Here is a 24366-nt window from a genome sequence, read left to right as displayed (position 1 = left end):
TAGCAATAGACGGTTTAGGAATAAATGCGCTGAATTTATGTGAGAAATCCGCTGAATTTTAAGCGCATTTCTTACATATTTTCAGCGCTTTTCAGCGCATTTTTAAAGAAAAAGTTAATCGTTAAATAAGGAAAATTAAATGGTTCGAAATTAAGGAATCGGCGTCAAAAATCGTTTAAATCCAATTAAGAAATGCGCTGAATTTCGAATAAATTTCTTACAAATTTTTAGCGCATTTCAGCGCAAAATTATGTAAGATTTTTGCGCTGAAAAAATTGAAAAGTCTGCGTGCTTCAGCTCATTTCAGCGCAATTCAGCGCATTCAACTCATTTCTTACATAATTTTAGCACATTCAGCGCGCTTTTTACATAATAATACGCTGAAACGGCGCTGAACTCTCGACCTGGGTGATGACGTCACTGAGAAAATCAGGCATTAATACCAAAACGCGGTTGTTCGAGATGTATGCCAGAATTTCAAAGTGAACATAATAGAAGCAAGTAACATTGCTGAAATCTCTTAGTTTGCTGGTCTCAAAATCTACTACTCTTTATTAAAAAACAGATATACTAAAACTCTCACATGATCGTGTCAAGTATATTTAGCCTGTTATGGTATACAAAACATGAGTTATGAAATTATGCCAATTTATTGAGACGGATTATGTCTACATTTTAGGTTCCGTGATTCATCCTTACGAAGGGACTTTGTCTCTAGCCGAGAAAGACAAACCCGATTTAATAATAGCCGAGGCCTTCAGTGTCGGGGCAACTATAGTAGCCGAGAAATACAACATCCCGATGCTGTTCCAATTCACACCTGGAGTGTCTCACATCTCAACCTGGACAGAATCCCCAAAAGGGGGAATTTCAATCGGAACTGTGGAATTTTTCGATCCTGAAACTACCCCGCAACTAGCGCTGAGGTTTATAGCTGCCGCATCGTTCAGTGGAGAGATTTTGCTCTGTTGGCACTATTGTCGAGCTGGGAAGCAGGTGTTCGATAAGCTGAGACAAGATCTGGACTTGGGGGAGCCTTTTGACAGTTACAATCACGTTTTGAGCTCATATCCCTCGTTCACAACTGTAGGTAAAATACTAGACCCAGTTTCAGAGGTCTACCATATGAACAGACTAATAAAGTCAAGGTGGGTACTTTCCCCGCCTTTAATTACGTGGTCAAGCCCTCAAGTAACTTAGACCTAGATTTTTTTAATAAGTGGATCCGCAGTCAACCCATGTCAAAAATTAGTAATTGTTCCGACCCTCTTGAGGGGGGAGGAACTATATACTCAAATGGGTTTTTTTTTGTTCCGTGAATTTTCGCCGCTCGATATATTCATCGTAGAGAGTTGAGACTGGTATCATTAGAAAGCTCGTCCAGCGTAGAATATGGAATTAAAAAGATTTTTTTAATTTTCGTTTTCTACGGGGAGTTATCGAGGTTTAAACTTCTGAGAAAAGAAGAGTGAATTCACATTGTTTTATTCACATTTTCCGGAACTTTTGCCTAAATTTTCGTCAATTTTGCTAAAATTTGTTATAATTTTTAAGAATAGTGTCATTGATTTTATTTTTGAAGACGAACAAGCATTGTTGATTGTTTTGATTTAATTTTTTTGGTCAAAAAATCTGGATAAACATTTCAAAATTTAGCCTTTTTCATCAAAAACAGCACGAAATAAGCTACTTTAGTCCACTTTGATTAAATTTGCCAACAGTACACCCCCAAACAACACCCATACAATCTTTGTAGACTCAGAGGGGGGCTATTTCTACTTCAGAGTCCGCTGAGAGTGCACTGTAGTTAAAACTTTGCCGTTTTTTGCTAACTTTACTCGTTGATTATCAAAATTGCAGAATTTATTTTGAGTTTTCAACTAACAAATTATCTATATCTACAACATTCGAAAAGTCAATTGTTTTTAATGGACAATAAGTATTAGCAGGGCTAGTTTTGGGCCATTCTTGGACTGTTGCAATCCAAAAAAAATTGGGTTGTAATCAGTCGGTCTTTTTTTTTTAAAAAAAAGACCTTATTATAATAATAAAGAACAGAACAAATCAAGACAAAGCTCAGGAGTGATAGGTCCAACCAATTCGCTTGCTCAGCAGCTCCAAGCTAATGCATTTAGTTTTTTAATTGAAAGTTCATGGGCGTTTCTTTTTTTTAAAAAATAATTGACTTTTCAATAAATAATGGCTTTATTAACTTTTCCTGTATTTTTTTTTCTTAATTTGTTCAACTTCCAGCTTAGTGTCAGCAAAAAAAGACAGCTTTTTCTTTCTAATGATTTAACATTTATTCTCGGTTGCAGTTTTAAGCCTGAAGTTATTGTTTTCTGGCTTTGATACTACAAGATTTCAGATTTTTGTTTGTTTTGATATTTGCCAGTTTTTCACGTTTTCTAATTTTGTCACATTATCACATTATTGACAGTTCTCATGTCACCTTATTAGCATTCAAAATGAGACACAATCGAACATATTAAAATCCTGAAAGATATACATCATCGTTTTAACGGCCTCGACGCCTCTTTCTTGAAGAAATCAATTAATTTTTTTAATTTTGTCTCTAACTGTCATTTATACTTTGTCGTTTCGGTCGTATGAAGTTTCCTGTATAGTGATAGCTTTCATTGGCTTTTCATGGATGAATAGAAGAACTAATATTCTGATATTAGTAGATAGCTGATGGCTTTCATGACTTTGAAAACAATCGTTTTCCAAAATTATAAAAAAACTTTTTAACTTCGCAATTTTGTTCTTTTTATGTTTCTTTTTGTTACCTAATCTCGTTAGTTAATTACAGGTCAAATTTGACATTGTGGGTGTCAAGGGAATAAAAGGGATTGGTGTCTTAAAGAATTTTTTTTCTTAAAGAATTTGTTATGACCTTACTGGCTTCGACAACGGTTTTTCACAAAAAAAAGTAAATTAATTTGATTTTTGTCATATTTGACGTTCTTTTTGTAGATGCAAGAAATATTCTGGATAATTACAGGTCTCGGGGGCTTCCTCTCATGAATGAACGACCCTGTTTAAATAGCTCTTTTTGTAATTAATGCATTTCATGACATTGAATGTAATTTTGTTTCAAAAAAAAATTAAAAGTATTACATACTTTAGCACTTCGCTTTTTTGTCTACTTGTTACCTAGTCCTTCTAATGAATGGCCACGTACTACATTATAACTGTTTAAAGAAGACGCTATCAAATATATTTTGAGTGCCAAAATTTGGCTTGACGGTTTTGACAGCGTTTTCTGGCAAGTTTCAATTGAAATTTTGTTGTCTTTGTTGTTCTTTTTAGCCGCTTTAAAAAATGAATAAGGACAGGTCCTAATGCCCTTCTATAGAAGCAGTGGTAATCGTAAATTTGTGGTAATAATAATTGATTCCTAATGGTATTTATGACTTTGAAGTTAACTGTTTCAAAAAAATAAGTTAATTTTTTTACTTTACTGTTTTTGTTCTTTTTCGTATAATTGTTACCAAACCTTTTTATGGACTGGTCGTATATGTTTTCTGGTGATTTATAAGTTATTTTTGTTTAGTTGTAGGTTTATCTGACGGTATGTTGACTTTTTTTATTAAATTTAGTTTTTAAGAGGGACAAAAATTTTTTGATGTAATTAATGTTTGTTGTTGTTGTTTGATTTTGCTGTTCGTCTTGACTCGCTTTCTTAATAATGACATATTACAGCAATCTAATGCATAAATTTTTTCTCCACTGAGTTATTTGCTTTGGAGGCTATCTTATCGTTCATACAGAGTTTTTTGAAAAAGGCTTGGGCTTTTTTGGGATTCGCAAAAAATAATTTTTGGGTTTTTTTCCATCTGTTCCTCATTTGGTAGACAATTATGCCAAAATTGTGGATGGGCGGGGTCGGAACCTTATGTGCCATCGCACATTACCGAGCCGCCTTGTTTGTTTTCTATCACTTAGTTGTTTCAAACTTGTATTTTTAGTTATTAGACAACCCAAGGAAACTTCTACGGGCTCGTTAATTTCTTCTCGGAAATTTATTTACACATAATTCCTTCAAGAATTTTAAAACTTAAAAGATTTGACAAATTTTGCACAAATTGTTTAAGAAATATATACGTTTCTTTTCCAGAAAATTAACGGTCGAAAACTTAACTGAGCCAATTGAAGATAGGGCTGTATATTTGAAACAAAACTATACGCCGACGCAAAAGTTCCTTTTGTGTTTGCTGGGATTCGAAACAATAACTCAATAAAAAGAACAAACGTTTTAAATTCCCCAGCTCATAGGTGCACGATCGAAACCAACTATTATTGGACTGATCTTCAAATCATCTTGAATAGCGCATTAGGGATTCCGGACATACATGCGTCGTTAGGGTGCCAGATTTACTTGGGCCGGGAATTAGGGGTACATTGGCCAAAATCTTTAACAATTGAAGTAGCAGCGACAATTATTTGAAATATATTATAAATCCCATGTTTTTGCAACAGGTGAGCCAATCAGCCAGATGTTTGACGTTCCCCCCAAATTCACAGTGACAGGCCTCCTCCCCTCCCCTCCAGAAACGCTTCCAGTCAGTGATGAACTCAGACACTTCTTGGATCAGAGCTCCAGACCAGTATTATACGTCTCAATGGGAACCTACTTTGTCTTTTCGGATGAGATTTTCGCGATGGTGAAGAATGTTCTTGAAGAACAGGATAAGTTCAATGTCGTCTGGTCTCATAGAATGTACGATGCAGAAAAGATGGTCATCAGGGACAAAACGAAAATGTTGATTCTGAAGAAAGTGCCCCAGAAGTTTGTCCTCAACCACGAGAACGTGTAAGTTTAGTGGACATTTTTAGAAGTAAAAAAAATTATAAAGCCGTGTGGTGTGACTTGATGAGCCTGTAACAACCAACAGCTGGTAAGCCCGATATAATCGCAAAATACTAGGGCCGTGGTGTAAAGGTAAACACGCTATTCCTCGGTTCTGGGTACAGTTGGTTCGAGTCCTCTCGGTCCTATATATTTGTTCTAATTCCTGCTGGATGTACCTTTATGGGTTGTTACAAACCAAGCTGAGTTGCCAGACGGAAATCCAGTATGTACAGATCGTGCTCGATTGAAAGTGTATTTGTTCAGACCGATCCAGACGTTGTAGGTTGTGTGATAACCAAGCTGTAAACCGTGTGCCTAGCATGACAGTTGATTGATGGTTCAATCCCCACTGCCTCCGTTAAGCAGTCTATGTGAGGTTGAGATCTGTCTTAACATTAGCTCTAGGTCGATTACAGCCTGTGAATTGGTTATGGACATAAAATAGTCCAATGGTGCTTGCCAAAAGAACACCCGTACCTAACTTTAAGTCGAATTCAGTACTGAGTCAGAGTCTATTTCAGGTCGCATTTTTTACTGAATTTGTCTGATTCAGAGCTAATTCAGTTATTCATTCTGATTTATCTTCTGATTCAGAAGAATACAGAATATTTTCTCTGAATTTTGCTGTGATTCAGATAAAGTCATAAATCACTTCACAGTTGGTTCTGAAATCCCTCTGAATCAGTACTGAATCAATAAATCTCTCTGAAATTGTTCTGAATCAGTATTGATTGACACTGAACCTTAGGTACGGGCAGTCTGAAGTTTAGAGAAAATGAAGGGACAGCTAATAACAGGTTTGAGTTAATCCACTAAATATTCGAACGCCTAATGCTGTTCCACTGTAATTACACAGAAACAAAATTATTATTAGGCAAATTCAGTCCATTTCTTTGGTTTTTCCATGTTTATCTTATTTACGGGTATTTGTAATTTGAATCCGCATTACCTTATATGTACTCCAAACTCCAAAGAGCTCAAAATTTGGGAAATGGAAGTGCTAATTGGTCAATTTAGTAATGAAACAATCTTTGGAGGAGTATTTCGATTTTGTTGTTTTGTGTTTGTCAACAAAAAACTATTAATATCGCTTACGTCAAAAGTCAACCAAAATTGAAACGTCGGACCCCCCCCCCCCCAGCTTAGTGGGTACATATTTGCAACTCCAGTATGTATGTGTCAGATTTTGCATACTGATTGACTACGTAATAGCACGTGCTCTGTAACTACGGCGGAGGGGGGGGGCACAAAACGGTAAAGATCCGAAACGTCATAGGAAAACTTTCCATTGAAAACCTGATTTATTAAATAGGTTAGCAGGAATGTGATGACGTTGTGTAGGGGCGGGGGGGGGGGGGGGGAGTTGCGTGTTGACTGTGTCCAGGTGACTACGCTTATACATTTTAAGGAGAGTGTATCTCACTCATTGTGGAATCAGTTCTGTCAAGGAAGGTCTCGCTGCTGGGGTTGCCTTCCTCACAGCCCCCCAAGGCAGAGACCAGTTCTATATTGCGGCCAGGGTTGTCAACGCCCACCTGGGAATCCACATTGGAACAACCCCGGATAGGAAAACCCTGGAAAACTCAATCGAGCAAATATACCAAAACCTCGACCAGTATTCAGCTAATGTTCGAGCAGTTTATGCAGAAATGAGCAAAGGATCGGTGGCGAAGCTTGAAAAACTCGTCGATTCGCTGATTCTTCAAGGTCGTTCTACTAAATTTGACCAGAAGGAGAGCCTTATATGGTCATGGAACCAATCCCTCATCTTTGCTATTTGGCCGATAGCACTGACTTTGTTCATTTTTCTGCTGATCACAAAAGCGATATTGTACGTGGCGGTGAAACTTATAGATCGTGCTTTCTTTGCTGAAACTGGAAAAACAAAAACTCAGTAAAAAATTTAACGACTGTTTACGGATTTGGGACTCTGTGGAAAAACTTTAGGGTTTTTAGAGTTGATATACTTTCTCAGTTTTCAAATTAATTGCATTTGAGTTTTTACTCAGAATAAGAAATCTTTAGAATTTTCAATTTTGGTTAATAATCAAGATTAGATATTTGTTTAAATTTATTTTGTTCCAGCAATGCCGTTTTCTAATAAATTGTTTATCGCTGATATAATCAGGCTGAGGATTTTCGCTAATGTGTTATTTCTTTTCTAGATCACTGGGATAAAGAAATGGCATGAAAAACAAAACTTTTTTAAAAAGATATTTCTAATTTGCATGGTCTATTTTTAATTTCAACTTTGAAATAAATAACTAGTGTTTGTGTTAATGATAAAAACAGCATCGAAAAGAGATCTCAAGGTAGCTATCAATTTCTTTTAATTAAGAGAAAAAAGCAACAGTACTTGGAAAACTCGGAAAACTATTAAACCAAAGTCGAGTATAAGAGTAAAAAAACGCTTCATATTCTGCACACATTCATGTTAAAGAGAACTATCTGAAAAAATAATGCTTTGATAAAAAAAGGTCACTGCTGATTTTACCAAAAAATATCTGGAATCAGAAGAAACAGACTATTAACTTTCCTGTTAAGAGTTTTTTGCATATGCGGAGGTCAATTCATTGTTTCAAGATCCCAGATAACACAAATAAAAAATAACATTAAATAACAGTCTGTCTTCAGGTTAACCATAGCCTGACCAATGTTGGCTGCAATGATGGTACCACGTGAAAGTTTCAGACGCAAAAAAAGTGGCCAAAGTCACCAAAAAAAAGAGCAATGCTGCTTATAAAAAGAACAGTCTGAAATGTGGGGAATAATAAGAAAAAGGGCAGCTGAGGAACAGGCTACTGTAGGCCTAATGCTGTTCCGCTGCGATTACGCAGGAACCAAAATTATTATATAGCACTCGAGATGTTTTAAAAACACTAATTTGATCCAAAAAAATTTTTTGGGAAAAAACGTCTATCTGTTCCAATGATGTCCTTAAGAACCATTAAGCAATAAATTTTTCTCTACGCAATACAAATTTAAAAAGTAAAGTGACAAATTTTCTTATGATATATGTCAGCTTTTCATCATTTGGAGCTAATATTTAACACAGAGATTTTTCGTTTATTTTATATCAAATCTTTTAATCAAAATTTTAAATGCCTATAAAGACCAAGTGAAAAGAAATTGGAGAAAAATCTGAACTCTCATGTGATCAGTCGTTTAAAAACGAATGAGCATGAGCACTTATTTAACCATAGTTTCACTTTGACCAGAGCCTGACCACTCCTGGCTATAATGATGGTACCAAGTGAAAGTTTCAGACGCAAAAGGAAACCGTACTCTCCAAAGAAAAGCATTCGTGGTCACAAAATCAAGGGTCTGAAATGTGGGGAATAATTAAACAGGACAGCTGAAAACAGTTTTTTAATGCATTGCAGACTGTGAATCTTAATGCTGCTTCGCTGCAAATACACAGAACGTAAATTATTATCAAATGCCTAATTGTCACAATTTTTTAAAAACAAAGTGCCCAGAGTTCACTAAATTTACTTCCAACTACTGGAGTTTCAAAACAATTTGTGAAAAGGATTTTTTAAAAAAGGATAGTTTTCTTTTATGAACTTACCATCATCAATTGGAAACAGTCTCTGTCCTTAAGACAAACGCCCTATTCTTTTTATTTACGATCTTGTCACACAAGGTTTATTTTTTCATTAGCCTATGGTTAGAATAAAGCGCTGATAAGGCCAGGATTGTCATATGTCAAATATTGCCACAAAAACCAACCATTACCAAGCAATCTTGAAAACACTTTTCATAAGCACACAAATTTATTTAAAATCACTTTTGTGGCAATTTTTTTTGTTCGAGCAGCCACTTCAAATCTAATTAAAATAACTTTCATTCATAAAAACTTACAGATACATAAAATTAATCTTCACGGTATCACAAAGTGACCAAAGGCTAATCTAATTGGCTAAGTTTACATTCAATCTTTTGTTACGCGTACGTCCATAACTAAACTATAACTAAAAGAATTCCATTAAAGTTATCTTGAGTTTTAACAAAAAAATTTTCTTCTGTTTATCAAATTGAAAAATTTGCCAAAAGTAAACTTTGTTCGTATTAAAGTGATAGAATTTGCATTATATTAGTTTTCGCTGCATTTTTTTTCTTAAATAATCTAAACTTTTGCTTATAATGTAATTTTTGATACTTTTTTCTGTTTTATACAGCTGTGCGAGACTGTATTAGACTGTATAATAATACATTATGGTTTTTACCTGTATAAAAATTCAATAAATTTAATTTGTCGCCGCAGTTGATAGAGTTTTTCACATATCAGCTCAAATGGTGCGATAGTTCATTATTGTGAACAAATACCGCAAGCTAATGTATTAAATATTGTATAATTTACATTCGCCAATTATCAGCAAAGTCCACAAATCAGAGAGTTTACATTTTTCAATATTGTAATTTAATTAATTTAACAATTACCCCAAAAAATATGGGCAATTTCGTTATCCTTATTTGCCAGAACTCTGTTTGCATAGCTCACAAGGTTTATTATTCAAAATAAAGTTATGATTTTGATAAATTAATTCATCACTGACAAATTACAGTGAAAAATGGTTAACAAGTGTGAAAACTATTAGATTATAACTTGATTATGAATTTTTGGAACAAATTGAGAGCTGCGACCAGCAGTAGTTCTCTGGCCACTTCCGGCGGAAGCTCTTCAGGTGGAAAACGGTCCAAACCCCCCAGACATGCTGAGTCAGAGCCAAATATCACATCGACACACCCAGAGAAAAAACCAGACAAAAAGGTAACAATTATCATTTTACATTTTGGTACTTTAATTTTCCTGAGTTTCTGTTTTTTTTCTTAATTGAATTGGATTGAGCTGAAATTAACCAGCAACAGTAAATTGAAAAACTAAACCGGTAAAAATTGCCTGGAAGCATTAACAAGAAGATCATCATTGGTAAATCACGAAGACCTCAAAAATTTGATTTAAGCGCTAGATTGAACGAAAAAAATTGATGCCAAAAATTCACAAAAAATTTTATTTTGTTAAAAAGCATTCTTTTTAAATTTTATTTTGTTAAAAAGCGGTCATAATTTGATAATTTTACCAAAATCTCAAAGATGTTCTGTTTAAACGAATAAAGCCCAGTGATATAGTGACCTTTAAATTCAAGTCGTCTCAGAACATTCAGATTTTGCTGAACTTGACGGTGTTTTATTTAAATTGAATATTTGCCACCTGTTATCACAATTTTTCTTTCAAAATCTGTTTAGCTCTCAAAAACGAGGCCATCAGCAATTTCTAAGTTGTAATCTGGTAATATCATTAATTTTGCGTCATTTGCTTTTGCTGAGAAATTTTTGATCGAGGTTTCACCGAAGATAAATTCTGCATTTTTACTTCATTTTATTGCTTTATAATTTGAATAAAATTTTTGCAGAAATGGCCATAATTGTTTGTTTTAGTCCCGGTCTCGATCGCCTTTCAAATCACTTCAATTATCGCTCAGCAAACTCTTCGGCCAATCACAGTCCAAGGAAAATATCAGCCAATCAAACAACAGCTCCCAACACGGAACGTTAGAGAGCTCCAGGTCGAATCAAAATCGGAACGATTCCAGAGTCCCAGACCATCAGGAACTGCCTGAACATTTGAAATCTTCAGTTCGGACCGCGAACGGAACGAAACCCGCGCCCCCACCTAGATTAACGCCTAATATTAACCCGGGATTGAACCCCGGCACGGGAAATGTAGGCGTGGAAAATTACCGGGAAAAGTTGAGAGCAACCAAAAAGGAATCTCAAAATAAAGAAAATCAGCAGCAACAACAACAAGGCAAGTCGAAGAAAATGAGCATCACGGCGAAAGATAATTTAGCTTTCGTGAAGTCGAAATTAAAACAGGGCGGAAGTAAGCTGAATTTGTTCAGCCAGAACCCCACATCAACAGGAAGTGAAAATTCACAGGTTCCTGTGAACAGATCGGAGACTTCAGCTCCTAAAAAGAAAAGCAGTAGTAGGATTTTCCACAGGAAGAAAGGAGGAAGATCAAAGGGTGATGTGGAAAGCAATGGTAGTGTCGCTAACAGTGGTTTGAGCGTGGCCTCTGAGCCAATTATGCATTATGGACGAAATAGCAGAGCTACAAACGATAATATTTATCAAGCTGTAAGTTGAAAACGATGGACTCCCCCACCATGTAGTTTCATGTTTTACGACAGATATCAAGAAGTAAACAAAAAAAAAGCAGAATGACGTTCAGCAATGATTGTTTTCCTGAACAAGACTGTTATCTTGAAAGACTTTTGCATATTTTTTTCAAGATAAACGTCTTCTTCATAAATAAGGCAGTTATCTTGCAGTAGTCCTGGGAGAGGACGCTATCTTGGATAACTCCAACAAGAGTCTTACACGATAACCATCTTTTTTGTAAATTATAACCCTAAGGTTAGATATCTACATGTGCTCTAAAAAGTTAAATAAATTAATCAGCATTGTTATTAATATAATAATCTACAAATTGTGGCTGTTCGTTTTCATAGGTAAAAATAGGATTTGAAGGCTCCTATTTGTCTATTAACGGGTACTTTCTTGTGTTAATCGAGCAAAAACTCGGTTTAAAACATTTTTAAAGCAAGTTTTATTGTTAAAAGTTCTTAAAGAAGAGGGCAATTTGTTCCATTTTTGAACGGTTTTCAAGATTAATGGTTTGTTACTCCACTTCGTTTTCGTTTTCTTTTTTAAAATAATTTGATTTGTTCTCTTGTTCTGTTTAGCGTTATGGCGACTAGAAAACATTTTAAAATTTTTGGGACGTTTCCCATTGTCTTATGTCTGTTTTTAGCTTCATTAGGCTAACTTTTGAGATAAACAATTCGGCGGGCAGGATACGATCCTTAATGAGAAGATCAATGGAGTGGTCAAATTTTTGACGAAAATGACAAATTTTTATTCCCCAGTTAATTTGCCTGTTTATGCGGTTTATGTTTTTCACTGTAAGAGTTTGAAGGAATACTCCGCTGAAAGAGAGATGAGAGAGAACAACTGACTTGAAAACATCAATTCTTACTTTCAAAGGTATTTGATTTCTTACAAGATACAAAGAACGTATTGCATTAGCCATTTTGCTTAAAACTGAGTTCAGGTGATTTTCAAAAGTTAGGTTTGAATCAATTTGTACTCCCAGATAACGACATGCATGAGCTGGTTTTATAATATTGCCTTTAACTGAAAAAATCTAGATCCGAATTAGTATGATTTGTAAAGGTATTTGATTTCTTACAAGATACAAAGAACGAATTGCATTAGCCATTTTGCTTAAAACTGAGTTCAGGTGATTTTCAAAAGTTAGGTTTGAATCAATTTTTACTCCCAGATAACGACATGCATGAGCTGGTTTTATAATATTGCCTTTAACTGAAAAAATCTAGATCCGAAATAGTATGATTTGTAAAGGTATTTGATTTCTTACAAGATACAAAGAACGAATTGCATTAGCCATTTTGCTTAAAACTGAGTTCAGGTGATTTTCAAAAGTTAGGTTTGAATCAATTTGTACTCCCAGATAACGACATGCATGAGCTGGTTTTATAATATTGCCTTTAACTGAAAAAATCTAGATCCGAATTAGTATGATTTGTAAAGAATAACATCTCTGTTTTATCGGTATTTAAAGTGAGTTGATTCTCTGTCAGGTATTTGTCTGTTTGTTCTAATTTTTTTCAATTTGTTGGGGAATATTTTCATTACTTCCAAATTTGCATATAATACCAGTGTCATCCGCAAATTGAATAACATCATCTTCACCTTCCAGCTTTTCAGAAAATTCGGTGACATAACACCATGATTAATAGTTATTTTATCTGATAAGTCAATACCCAGTTTTACGCATTGAGTTCGGTTTTCGAGAAAAGATTTGAGAAGTAAAATTGTTGATTGAGAGAGGTTGAAATTTTCGGCTTTCTTAAGAAATATCTCATGTGAAATTGAATTGACAGTTTTTGCAAGATCTAAGAACACAGCACCTGTGTCGTTGTTATCTTCCATATTTCCTATTATTTTTTCAATAAAATAAAACACAGCATCAGTAGACGACTTTCAAGATTGGAAACCGAATTGTTTTTTGTTCACGAGCGCAAATTTTTCGAGATATTCTACTAACTGATTAAGTAAAAGCCTTTCAAAAACTTTGTGCGCATCCTTAAGAATTGTTGGAAAAACTCTCTCCTGAATACAATCGTTAAATGTAATCTGAAGATGTGTCCCAAGAGCATATTTTCCGGATTTCAATGCCCAAGCATTGATGTATCCCGGCCATGGTGCTTTGTTGCTATCTAGATTGTCAATAACTTTATAGATTTCTCTCAAAGTAAAAGGTCTAAAGTTAAACTCTTGATATTTTCGCTCTCTTTTTTCGACGTTCAATAGAACAATCTGCCCTCTGTAGATGCCCATTTCGCAGAAAACTCTGTTTAAAACGTTTCATATCGATTTTTTGTCTTTCCTTTTTCTACCATTCTCATCGATTTCTGTGATGTTTGGACTGTTGTTTTTCTTTCCGATTTTTTTCTTAATGAATTTCCATTTCTCTTTTGAGGTTTCAGTTTTCTTAAAAAATTCCTCTGAAAATTGATTTTGTGCTTCTTTTAACTTCCGATTAACAAAGTTGCGATAGTTTTTAAATGACACAAATGACTCAGCACTTTGTGTCAATTTGTAGTCATTGAAGTAACAATGTTTCTCGGCAACTAAATGTTGAATTTCTTTTGTCACCCAAGGTTTTTCTGAAGTAGTCTTTTTAATCATAGAAAATAATTTCTTCTCTGTTTGTGCATTCTTCTCGAGTATTGTCATAAACATTCTGTTAAATTCTGCAAACTTTTCATCGCAGTTTCTTTGTTGATAAACTGTTCTCCAATCTGCAAGAGCCAGATCTCTATTAAATTTTTCATCGATAAACTTTTTTGTATCTCGTCTAATAAAATAAATTTGTTTTTCTTCTAACAAGAAAATTTGCTCTGAAAAAAAATTACATTATGATCAATATCAAAAGGAGGTAAGCAGACTTTCCAACTACTGATTTGCTCATTAGTCAAAAAACAGTGATCTATCAAACTTTTTCATTGTTGCTTATGCGTGTAGGAATATCAATGTTAGATAACTGTAATCCTAGTCCCGCCGCAAAATTCGGAAGGCTTTTCTTCCCATTTACACTCAACATATCAATGTTATAATCACCAAATAAGAAAATATTATCTGTAGCTGAAAACGCATTGGAAACCTCTGCACTTAATTCGTCTAAAAAGAAGTCACCCAGGCTTTGATGTGGACAATAGGAGATGTTAATGAGACATTTTTCCGTTAATGGGTTGCCTAGTTCCAGCCACAACGTTTCAAAAAATTTCGGATCGGCTAATTCAAATTCTCTTCTGCGTTTAAAATTTATGTTCTTAGGAATCCATATTCCTACAACCCCATCTTAGCTGCTCCTGTTTGATGTGACCGATGTTTATGCACAAAATTGTGCTCAGAGCTGAGGTTTATATTCAAGCTTTGTTCTTCGCTCATCCAAGTTTCAGTTACTATAACAATAGTTTCCGAATCCAGCTGCTGAAGCGAGTTTGATATATCTTGATACTTATTTTGTATGCTGCGAGCGTTGAAAAGTAGAAATTTAATGCCATTTTAAGCGCCAAATATAGCATCATCCAAAGTAGAAAGTTTTCAAGCATCAAAGGGTCCAGGATTTTTTCTATGTCACCACAAAGAAGCAAATAACTTCTGTTAGCAAAGCGTGAAACACAACGAACAGCCCCAATGAATAATAAAATCAGCTTTTTTTTTTGGCAATAAATCAGCACATTTTCTAAATTATCATGTTTCTTATTTACTTGAGTTAAGTAACGTTGCTTAATGTATACCTGGTCTTTAACATTTTTGGCGAGGTCTTGCAAGATAACCGTAATAGGCAACATTCTTGCAAGAATTTGCAAGATAACCATCGGAGTGGGACCAGGGCAGCTTACTGGGCATATAAATTTTACGCCGCTTGTGTCCCAAATTACATATTTTGGAGTTGTCATTTCACAGGATACTGTGTAAAAATTTGCACGTGCTATTTTTTGTAGAGGGCAGGGGCAGGTGTCAAAAGATTAGATCCCAACAACTTTATTGCTCTCATCCAATCGAAATGTTCATTTATATCAGCCTCAGAATTGATCAATGACTGCTTTCAAATACATAGAATATGGAGTTAATTTGAGATTTTCTACCCAGCTTTGAAATATTTCCACAATGTAAAAAAAATGCTTTGATTTTAAGGTGGACACGGAATACAATGAGTATGTTCACGGGTTCCCTGGTCATGAATTCAACCCTGGTCTCTATCAGGCATACAGCGCCTCAACAGGCCAAATCCCAATTCCACACCCCAACCACCCTCACCAGCACCTTCTCCAGCAACAACAACAACATCAAATGATGATGGTCGTCAACAACTACCCTACAAACGTGCACCCTCAATTAATGCCTCAGCTATCATACCCTGGACTTGTTTCAGGAATCCCTCAGTATCAACTTTGGGAACCCCAATTACCTCAACCACATCAAGAAAGTCCTCAGACAGCTTTGGTGCCTCAACAAAATAGAACAAGCCATAATTTATATGACCACAGAGGTATACCCTATCAACCAAGGTTACCCCCCGATGGTAGGTTCCAGTCGCAACCGGCTGTTAACTACAACCACCCCAATTCGCAATTTCCAGATCACAGTCCAGTTCGGGCTTCGCCCAATCGGGTACCCAGCTCTAGATCCAGATCAAAAGATTCACCACCTCATAGGCAAGTCATGCCAGATAAACCTCCGTACATGCGTTCGGTATCGAACCACGAACTAGCGACCAGACATAGACAACAACAACATTTGCTACACAACATCCAACAAACGTCTCAAGTTACCCGAGATAACAGTGTCAAACGGAACGCGTTAAGGGTTCCATTAGGACTGCAGCATCAATTTAACCAACCCGCCCCAGTACCTTTGCAACTTCACTACGACTCCTCCGATTCTCAAGCAATTTATGGAGATCCAAACGCTCAAAGTCTTCCTAAGCGTCAAAGTCGCTCTAAACGTCGGGACGACTCATTTCCCAGACGACCCAAGTCGCATCTAAACCCAGATTTCAGTTCAGATCCAGCGAACAGAAACAGTCACGTCGGTAACCGAACGGTCAGTTCGCCGAATTTGAGTAACCTCAAATCCCGACAGTCTGTTTTCCGGGGAGAAAGCGACATTGAAGACGATTTAGATGACGACGTGTTCCTAGACCCCGAGTCTAACGAGGAAACAGTACCCAATAAGCCGAACGGACCATCAACGCACTTTGAGCCGAAAGAACCCGCAGCACCCACACGGTCGAGTGAAACACCTAATATCAGAAAGCCCAATGCATCACCAATGCCCATTAAGCCGAATAACTCACCAATGTTCACTCAGCCGAAGGAGTCTTCCAATATCACTAGGCCGAACAATTCACCCGTGTTCAAAGAACAGAACGATTCTCATCAGTTCGCTAACATGTCTGAGTCACCGATGCTGTCGAAGCCGACCAAGAAGTTAGCAGATAGTGCTGGAGTTATAAATGACGTGAGTTATTCTCTAAATTCTAGAGTGGTTTCTGAACTTTCGGCTGAACATGCTGCTTTCACTAACGCTTCTGCTAGATCTCAAATTTCTACCAGTTGTGATCAGAACGTGTTTTTAAGCGAGGCAGTGAGGCGCTCAGGACAACATGAACTGCAATTCGAGAAACTCAAACAGCAATTGAATGATGCAATGCAAAATGAAGACATACGAATCATGGGGGGTGTGAAATCAAGAAAAAGTAAAAGCCGACAGAACTCAAATTTGTCAAAACACGGAAGAGCTGTTGTTGATGACGTTCAACGGTCACAAAATAATCCAGAAGAGCATGAATCTTCGCCTAATACAAACAGTAGGCTTAGTGAACCGTTTTCAGCTGAAGCTGCAATGTTGACCGTGCAAGTGGCGCAAACAGATGGCCAGATGGCAGAAAATGGCGTTAAGGGAACTTTGGCGGAAAAAGAAGTTGTTGCCCAGAACTCGAAAGCCAACGACTCAAATCTTCTAAACGAGAGTGAGCTGAAGTAAGTCTGCAGCATTTGTAATTTTTAGCTAAGCTGGTGTTATGATAGGTGCTCACAGTTGTAATTCTAATCCTTTCACACCGTTTCTCATATATTAAGAGTGGAAACTCCCGTTTCTCAGATAAAATTAAGAATGGAAGTTTAGATGATTTTTATCCTTCTGCAAAAAGGTAGCGTTCTGCAGTAGAGTGATCAACATATGAAAAGATAATGTTCGACAGAAATGTGGTACGGTCAGTTCTACCCAAATTGATGTTCTCGACTTCAGGACAGAAATTGATGTTCTCGACAGAAATTTATTAAAATTTATAAATAGGCAAAATTTATTATTAAACAAAACAGCTGTCTATGCTTTCAAGAAGTTGCATCCTATATAGACAAACAAATATTGAAGTTTAACAAACAAATCCTTAGTTAGTTTTACAAACTTCCTGAAGAAAAACTGTTTGTTTTAATTTTAGAGCTCAATAGTACTAAATTAGTTTTGATACGAATTGCATTAACTTTTTAATATTTGAATACACAAGTTTGCTCTATCGGAATGAGAATTCAATTTGCTGAAAGTAGGAGATATTGAAAAAAAATCAGTTGTTTTTGCTTCGTTTGAGAAACACCCTATTTCTGCAAGATGAGTGAGAAATAAGGCTGTTAATGTACTTAAAACAAAAACTAAGCTTGAAGAGTTTTAACTTCCAAGTTTAGAATGTTGAGTCAAATGCTTGTACAGATGGAGTTTAATTTGGTCAAAAAATTGAAAGAAATTGCTCATCATAAAAATGAGACAATATGTCAGATTCATATAGGAAATCTAGTCAAAACTTTTCATCAAATCCATTGATTATAGCTGGCAGTTGTTTATATTGTTTTTACAATAGCCTGTGTTGGCAATTTTCATTGTTTTTCCAAAAAAGCTTTTCCAATGGTTCAATAATAACAGTTTCGATCTGACTATACACTTACTGTAGAGCAGTTTCCAGACGACGTCACCAGTTCTTGCTCGACCCCTTTTGCGCGACCCAAATTGGTCTGATCTGAGCTAGCATGGTTCTCAAACCTCAACTTGGGCTAAAGTCTGGGATGAAAAGTAGTAACCGTACTAAGAGCATTTATGGCTCCATACAAGACAAAAAACTCTTTACATGGATACTGCAATGATTGTTATTTTTTTTCCGACCCACTTAAGTGGGGAGAAACTAAATGCTGAAACGAGTTTTTTTTGTTCACTCAGTTTTGACCGATCAATATATTAATCGTAAAGGGCTGTGAGAGGTATCATTTGAAAACCCATCAAAAAACAATTTGTCGAATATCGTCTTTTCCTTGAGTTATCGAGGTTTAAATTTTTGTGAAGATTTGACTGACTTTCGTTCTTATTGTTCACATTTTCCATATTTTTACGCATTTTTTAGCTAATTTTGCCAGAAAAAAGTATGTTGAAAATTTTAAAAATAGTATTGTATGTTTTACATTTGAAACATAAGAGTGTTGTTGAACTGTTTGATCCAATTTTTGGCTCAAATTGTTGCTATACTTTTCAAATTGGCTTTTCCTCATCAAAAAAGGAACGAAGTGAAATTTGGTCCAATTTGTTTAAACTTGCCGCACTAACACATCTAGAAAACGCTCACACAATCTTCGTTAGTTCCAGGGAAGGCAAAATTTTATTTGTGCTTTCTTTGAGAAAGTTCTTGAATTAAAATGTCTGCCGGATTTTAATTTATTTCGATGATTATGCAAAATGAATCAATTGTCTTTGCTATCTTTTATAGACAAATTATCTAAATCAATAAAATTTGAAGCAATTACGTGTTCGTTATGAACGAACGGCAACAGCAAGGCTAGTTTTGGTGAAATCACTGTTTTTTGATCAAATAAAACAGATTATAATCGGTCGATCTTTTTTTAAAAAGTTCGAACTTATTGATTTTTTGTACGTTAATTAAATAAAAGAACAAATCAAATCAAACTGTACAAAAGATAAATCCAATTGATTTCCTAAAGGGTTTCAAAGATGCGTATCTAGTTAGTAAGGGAACCCACCTATAGTTTGTTGTCGTTTTGACATTTAAAAACAAAGATTTTCAATCAAATAGTGGGATATTTATCTCGGTGACATTTTCTTTTTTGTTTAGTCAATTTCTTGCTTAAGTTACAAAACAGATCGCATCGTCTTTCTAATTGATTATAATTCAATGTTTTTTTGCGATTTTACGTTTTTAGTAATGGTTTTTTTGCTTTGATACAAGTTTTTACACAAAATTTTTAATATTTGGACATTTTGACAGGTTGTCACATTATTGACAGGTAAGATACCACATTATTCAAACGGGGGCTCAATTGAACAAATCATTTCTTCAGTGAATAGTATATTGTTTAACTGCTTCGACACCGTTTTCTAGCAGAACTTAATGGAAATTTTTGATTTCGTCTTTGAGATTTTTTGGAGTCATATGAAAAATTCTGGATAATTGCAGATCCTATTGTCTTCCAATGGATGCAGAAAAGAAACTATTTGCTGATTAAGGTTCGTAGCTAAATTTTTTCATGACTTTAAAATCAAACGTTTTTTTCTGGAAAAAAAATATAAATTTAATTTGCATTTTGCTGTTTTTTTTTGTTCAATTTATTGCCTTATCTCAACAATAACAAACCTCGTATCAATTTTTTGCCGCGTTTCAATAACGAAAGGCACATTTGAATATATCTAAGGTTTCTAGTGCATTGCTTGTTGTTCTGATGTTTTCGATACCCGTTTCTTTTGCAAAAAACTGATTTAGTTATTCATTTTTGTCTAGTAGTCGTTTTTTCTGTAGACATATGGCTTGTTCTGATTAATGTCAGATCTCAATGGTTTTTAAAAATAAAAAACCTATTCAATGATTTCAGCTGATTTTGTCTTTGGAATTAACTGTTTTTGAAAAAAAAATTATAACTTGTTATCTGGTCTCATTCTTCAGAGGTCACATATAGCATTATTGGTGTTCCAAGAAAGCGCAACAGATTTTATCTTAGTTTTACGGATTAACTGATGGTTTTAACAGCTTCATCGTTTTCTTAAACTTTTTAAAATTTTATTCCTCGCCTGAAAGTATTGTTTGATTTACTTGACGTACGACATTCTGGATAATGAATAGTATCAAGTCTTCGATTGGGTTTTGAATAACCATAGACCTATTAAAAACCCAAATTGCATTTTCAACTTTGTCGTTTTGTAATACTTTGGTCTACATTAACTGAGTCTCATCTAGGACTGGTGGTGTTCCGTTGTTTAGGTTTTAATTGGACCTATTTTACTTTTTGTATTCGTTCGAAAAAATAAACATTGAGTTTTGAACAAAAACGTATGTTAATGCTATTTGATTTTTTTTCGTTTGTCTTGTTCATTAGTCTCAATAATGACAGGTCTCATCGGCCCACTTATGTGGCACTACCTACGTTATTTGAGTTGGAAGCACATTATTTTCCTAGACCAATTATTGATCAGTGAGATTTGAAAACTTACCTTTTCCTCATTTGGTAGACAATTAAGCCAAAATTGTGGATAAGCGGGGTCGGTACATCATGTGCGAACGCACATTACCGAGCCTCCTTGTTCATCTATTTATAAAATTCAAGACTCAATTGGTCGAAAAGAAACGTGAATACTTTTTCCGTTTTCCATTTGCATCGCATTGGAGCTGCTAATGCTAATTAACTCCTTTTTGCTTTTCAAAGTTGCTAAAAAATATGCTGTGGATATGCGTAAAACTCAGATACAAAATGTTGCGACAACTATTAGTTCTTTCAGCCTTGACACGAGCTACACCACTAACATGGTCAAAATTGACAAATTCCTCCAAACACTGGAACCAGTTACCGAAGCCTACCTCCAACAGAACCCCGGAACTTCCGACCTATACCCCAAGAAACAACGCAAGCGCAAAACAAGCAGTGACGCTTCCAATAAGCAGCGCTTCTCAGCAAATAACCCCAACTCGCCCTATTCAGGGAACGTTCTGAGTACCCCGAGTGACAAATCTCCAATTGAGATCGAACGGTTGCAGCAGGTTCGCAGACGAGCTGCTGCTCGGGTTTATGGCGAGGAAAGTGCATCGCCTTTTGCAAAGCGACCAGTGACCCCACCCTCCCAGCGCCCTTCAAGAAGGAACAAGAACGCAGCGGAGAGGGCCCAATCAGCGCCCCCCGATAAACTTGATTGTATCTCACCTATCATGATGATTAACAACGCGGAATATCACCAGGCTTCTGGCTATGAATCGCCGTTTTTGGAGTATAATAGACGCTCTTTAGTAGCACAAGATTCGAACCATAATACACCTAATGCCGATATTATGTTTGTTTGATGAATATACGATGTTGAAGTAGACCAAATATCCAAAAAATGTCTGCAATTGTTATTCTCATTGTAATTTGGGTTTGAAGATTAATCTACTTTCAGTTGATAAATTGAGCTGAATGAGCATTTCCATTCGAGCCTCAAAAAATTTAACACGAAACGCTATAAAACTTGCGCTAATTGCAGCGAATTTACTGTTCGTTTTAACGATAATATAGGCTTGTCAGCATTTTCATCTTGTCATATTTTCGTCACTCATCAAAAGAGCTGCATATTGATCATGTACGGTTTAAGTAGATCAGGGCTATTAGTGCTTCTGAAGTGATAGCTGTTTAGGTGACGTTATTGGATGATTTGAACAATTATTTCTCATGTTCGTAAGAGGATTCCTAAAATAGCTTTTCTAGCCGATTGGCATTTTCCTTAGACATATAGCGCGTCTCACAAATAAGTTAGCGTTCAAAAAGAACTGGTCATATTTCAGAGGTCAAGTTGACTTTTGAATTACCACATTGGTGTTAGTTCATGTTAAGACGTTTACGAACGTTCGGTTATTTCAAACTTTCATGGGACAGACTATAGTTATATAGCGTGTCCCATAAAGTTTGAAGTAAGCGAACGTTTCAAAAACCACAGGTTAGAGTTCAAAGGTCAAAGTTCAAATTCAACACATGCAGAAAATTGACGAATAAAAGCTTACTGAAAAAAAAAACGTTGGCATTCAAATGACCACATTGATGCTCGATTGCACGTTTTTGAGGTTTTCGAACTTTCGCTTATTTCAACTTTTCGAAACACTTAAATCGAACGTTCGAGAAATGTGTTAAATTTGAACTTCGACCTTTGAAACGTTGCAGCTTTGTGGGACAGCCTATATAGCACGTAGCATAAAGTTGAAACGCTAGTCAAAGTTTCAAAGGTCAAAGTTCAAATTTAAAACCATCTATCTCCATATTGAAGTTCATATGCAGCATGCCCAGGGTTTTTTACTCTCCCTTTGTCTTTCATTTTTATGAAACTCGCTTTATATTACCTCCCATAAATCTGCAACGCAGGTGGACAGTGTTTTGCTAGATATCCGCAAGTGTTAAATTTGAACTTTTACCTTTGGAACGTTCGATAGCTTTGCTGACTAATACATCATAGAAACTAAAGTGTAAGTTACAATGTGACCTTCTTTGACCTCTTCGTGACCTCACCTCGCTCTGTGTGCTGTCTTCTTGCTTCAGACAATTTAGTTTGGTTGATAATTTAATTGTGACTGGTTTTGTATCACAATCAATTCAATCATTTTGCACTTCTTACTCAGTTTTTAATTCTGTGGCGAAAACAACAACTATAGTAAGTCCCATAAAGTTGCAACGCAATCGAACGTTCGAAAAACTGACATGCAAATGAACAACGAAATGCTGATCTCTACATGTTTTAAATTTGAACTTTGACCTTTGAAACGTTCGATAGGGTTGCAACTTTATGGGACTGACTATATAAAAAGACAATCAAGAACAGATTGCGTTGTGTAAATCTTGAGATAGTGGTAAATAGTGTTGAACTTAATCGGAAGCGTCAGATAGCCGAAAAATTGATACCAGGGAAATAATGGGTTGGATTGGAACATTAAAAGAAATGGAGAAATTGTAACCGATATGAAACTGGAAAATGGCAGGGCAGGGCAAGGGGCATCTAGAATCAAGCAGAACTATCAATCAGAAATCTGAATATGAAAGACTCAGAAACACTGCAGACTAAGGCAAAGAATTTAAGGTTCCTGATAGAGTGCAGCATTTCAAATGCTCCAATCCAATACTTAACTATGATTTTTAAAACCAAGGAAACTTCATTTTTCGGCTACCTGGGAAATAGATCTTAAATCATCAAAGACAAGGATTAGAAAGACAAGGATTAGATTAAACTATGAAGACCATTATCGTCATAGCAGTACTTATCCACGTGTTCGCCATGACAGTGGCCAGCAACAAACGGGGCAAGTGGGTGAAGATCAACGAAGCCAGCTATCTAACTGCAGAGCAGTTGCTGAGGAACGAATTCTTGCCTGCTTTTGCCGAATTTGATCTTGCGTGCTCGGAGGCTGACTGGGAGATTGGAAATGCGTACACCAAACTGAACTTTGACATCGGAGTTTCCATGCCTACTGGAAGAGGTAAAGTAGTTGCGCGAGACCCTCTATCCTGACATATCCAGTCAATGTTCAAATTTTAATCTAGTAATACCCCGGTAATATCCCGTAAGTGCTGCTTTGGACTTGATAAATGGACAAGTGGTTTAGGGTCTACTATCGTTTTAGGATACTTTGCCGAGATCCTGTGCCCCTTCACGGAGCAAGAAATCTACAGCCTGTACACCATTTGGACTTCATCTTTGGACGAGAACAAGAAACTGATCGTAGATCATACATCTGTCGAGTTCTTCACTGACCTCAACCAACTGGGAGAGAAGGATCCTCATATTGCAAACTTGGCCGGAGTCGAGGCTTCGCTTTACGATATGGGTGACATTCTGGATTTCTTGATCAATTCGTACCTGAATGTGGTGAAGTATTACTCGGATGTTTACGATAAGGTGAACTATGGACCTGGACCTCAGGGTGGATCTGCGAACCACATGCCACCCCAGTCTCAGTTCCAGGCTGGACCCCCACCCCCAGCGGGCAAATAGATTCGATTCCATAAGCTCATAATAAATGCAGTAAATGCAGTGTTTCAATATGAATCAATATAAACAATATAAACTTATCTATGTAGATCAAATGAACGAGTACCTAATTTAAAAGTATATTCGGAATTTGGTTTTGAAGGGCTAAGTTGTGGAGTCCGGAATTCAGGCCGGAACATCGGTTTGAAAGCATCGAAATTCGAATTCAAGACCAAATCCGGGGACTTCAGGTGAGGTAAAGCTAGGATCTGCAGTGATTTAAGATTTTAGGAAATCCAATTTGAAACAAATATTCGCTCAGATTGTAGATTTTACTTCGTTCAGTCAATCAAATAGCTGGAAAGAAGGCAAAAAAACTT

General features: G+C 36.0%; 3 protein-coding genes across 5 annotated transcripts in view; all 3 read left to right on the top strand.

Moving 5' to 3' along the window:
* Positions 1-6935, top strand: part of LOC142339585 (uncharacterized) — a 63794-nt gene extending 56859 nt beyond the window's left edge. The window contains exons 2-4 of one of the 2 annotated variants that reach the window (XM_075389726.1): positions 680-1090; positions 4483-4816; positions 6264-6935. In XM_075389726.1, the coding sequence (XP_075245841.1) occupies positions 680-1090; positions 4483-4816; positions 6264-6753 (1235 nt within the window). In that variant the 3' untranslated portion in view covers positions 6754-6935. The remainder of the gene's footprint in view (positions 1-679; positions 1091-4482; positions 4817-6263) is intronic. The other variant, XM_075389727.1, reaches the window with a different exon arrangement.
* Positions 6936-9147: 2212 nt separating this feature from the next.
* Positions 9148-21460, top strand: LOC142339584 (uncharacterized). The gene is made up of 4 exons (XM_075389725.1): positions 9148-9629; positions 10298-10999; positions 15152-16998; positions 20786-21460. The coding sequence occupies exons 1-4, from the start codon at positions 9471-9473 to the stop codon at positions 21339-21341; spliced, it is 3264 nt and encodes a 1087-aa protein (XP_075245840.1). The 5' UTR covers positions 9148-9470; the 3' UTR covers positions 21342-21460.
* Positions 21461-22572: 1112 nt separating this feature from the next.
* LOC142340201 (uncharacterized) lies at positions 22573-24136 on the top strand. Of its 2 annotated transcripts, none has more exons than XM_075390713.1 (4): positions 22573-22675; positions 22830-22871; positions 23198-23495; positions 23640-24136. In XM_075390713.1, the coding sequence occupies exons 3-4, from the start codon at positions 23249-23251 to the stop codon at positions 24008-24010; spliced, it is 618 nt and encodes a 205-aa protein (XP_075246828.1). In that variant the 5' UTR covers positions 22573-22675; positions 22830-22871; positions 23198-23248; the 3' UTR covers positions 24011-24136. The 2 variants fall into 2 exon arrangements, with proteins under 2 accessions (XP_075246828.1, XP_075246829.1); XM_075390714.1 differs by having other exon boundaries at positions 22627-22676; positions 22813-22871.
* Positions 24137-24366: the final 230 nt, after the last annotated feature.

The sequence above is a fragment of the Convolutriloba macropyga genome, chromosome 5 (genome assembly GCF_964194025.1).
Source record: "Convolutriloba macropyga chromosome 5, txConMacr16.3, whole genome shotgun sequence".
NCBI lineage: Eukaryota > Metazoa > Xenacoelomorpha > Acoela > Convolutidae > Convolutriloba > Convolutriloba macropyga.
The sequence above is the reverse complement of the archived record's forward strand: the minus strand, read 5'-3'. Positions and strand labels throughout refer to the sequence as shown.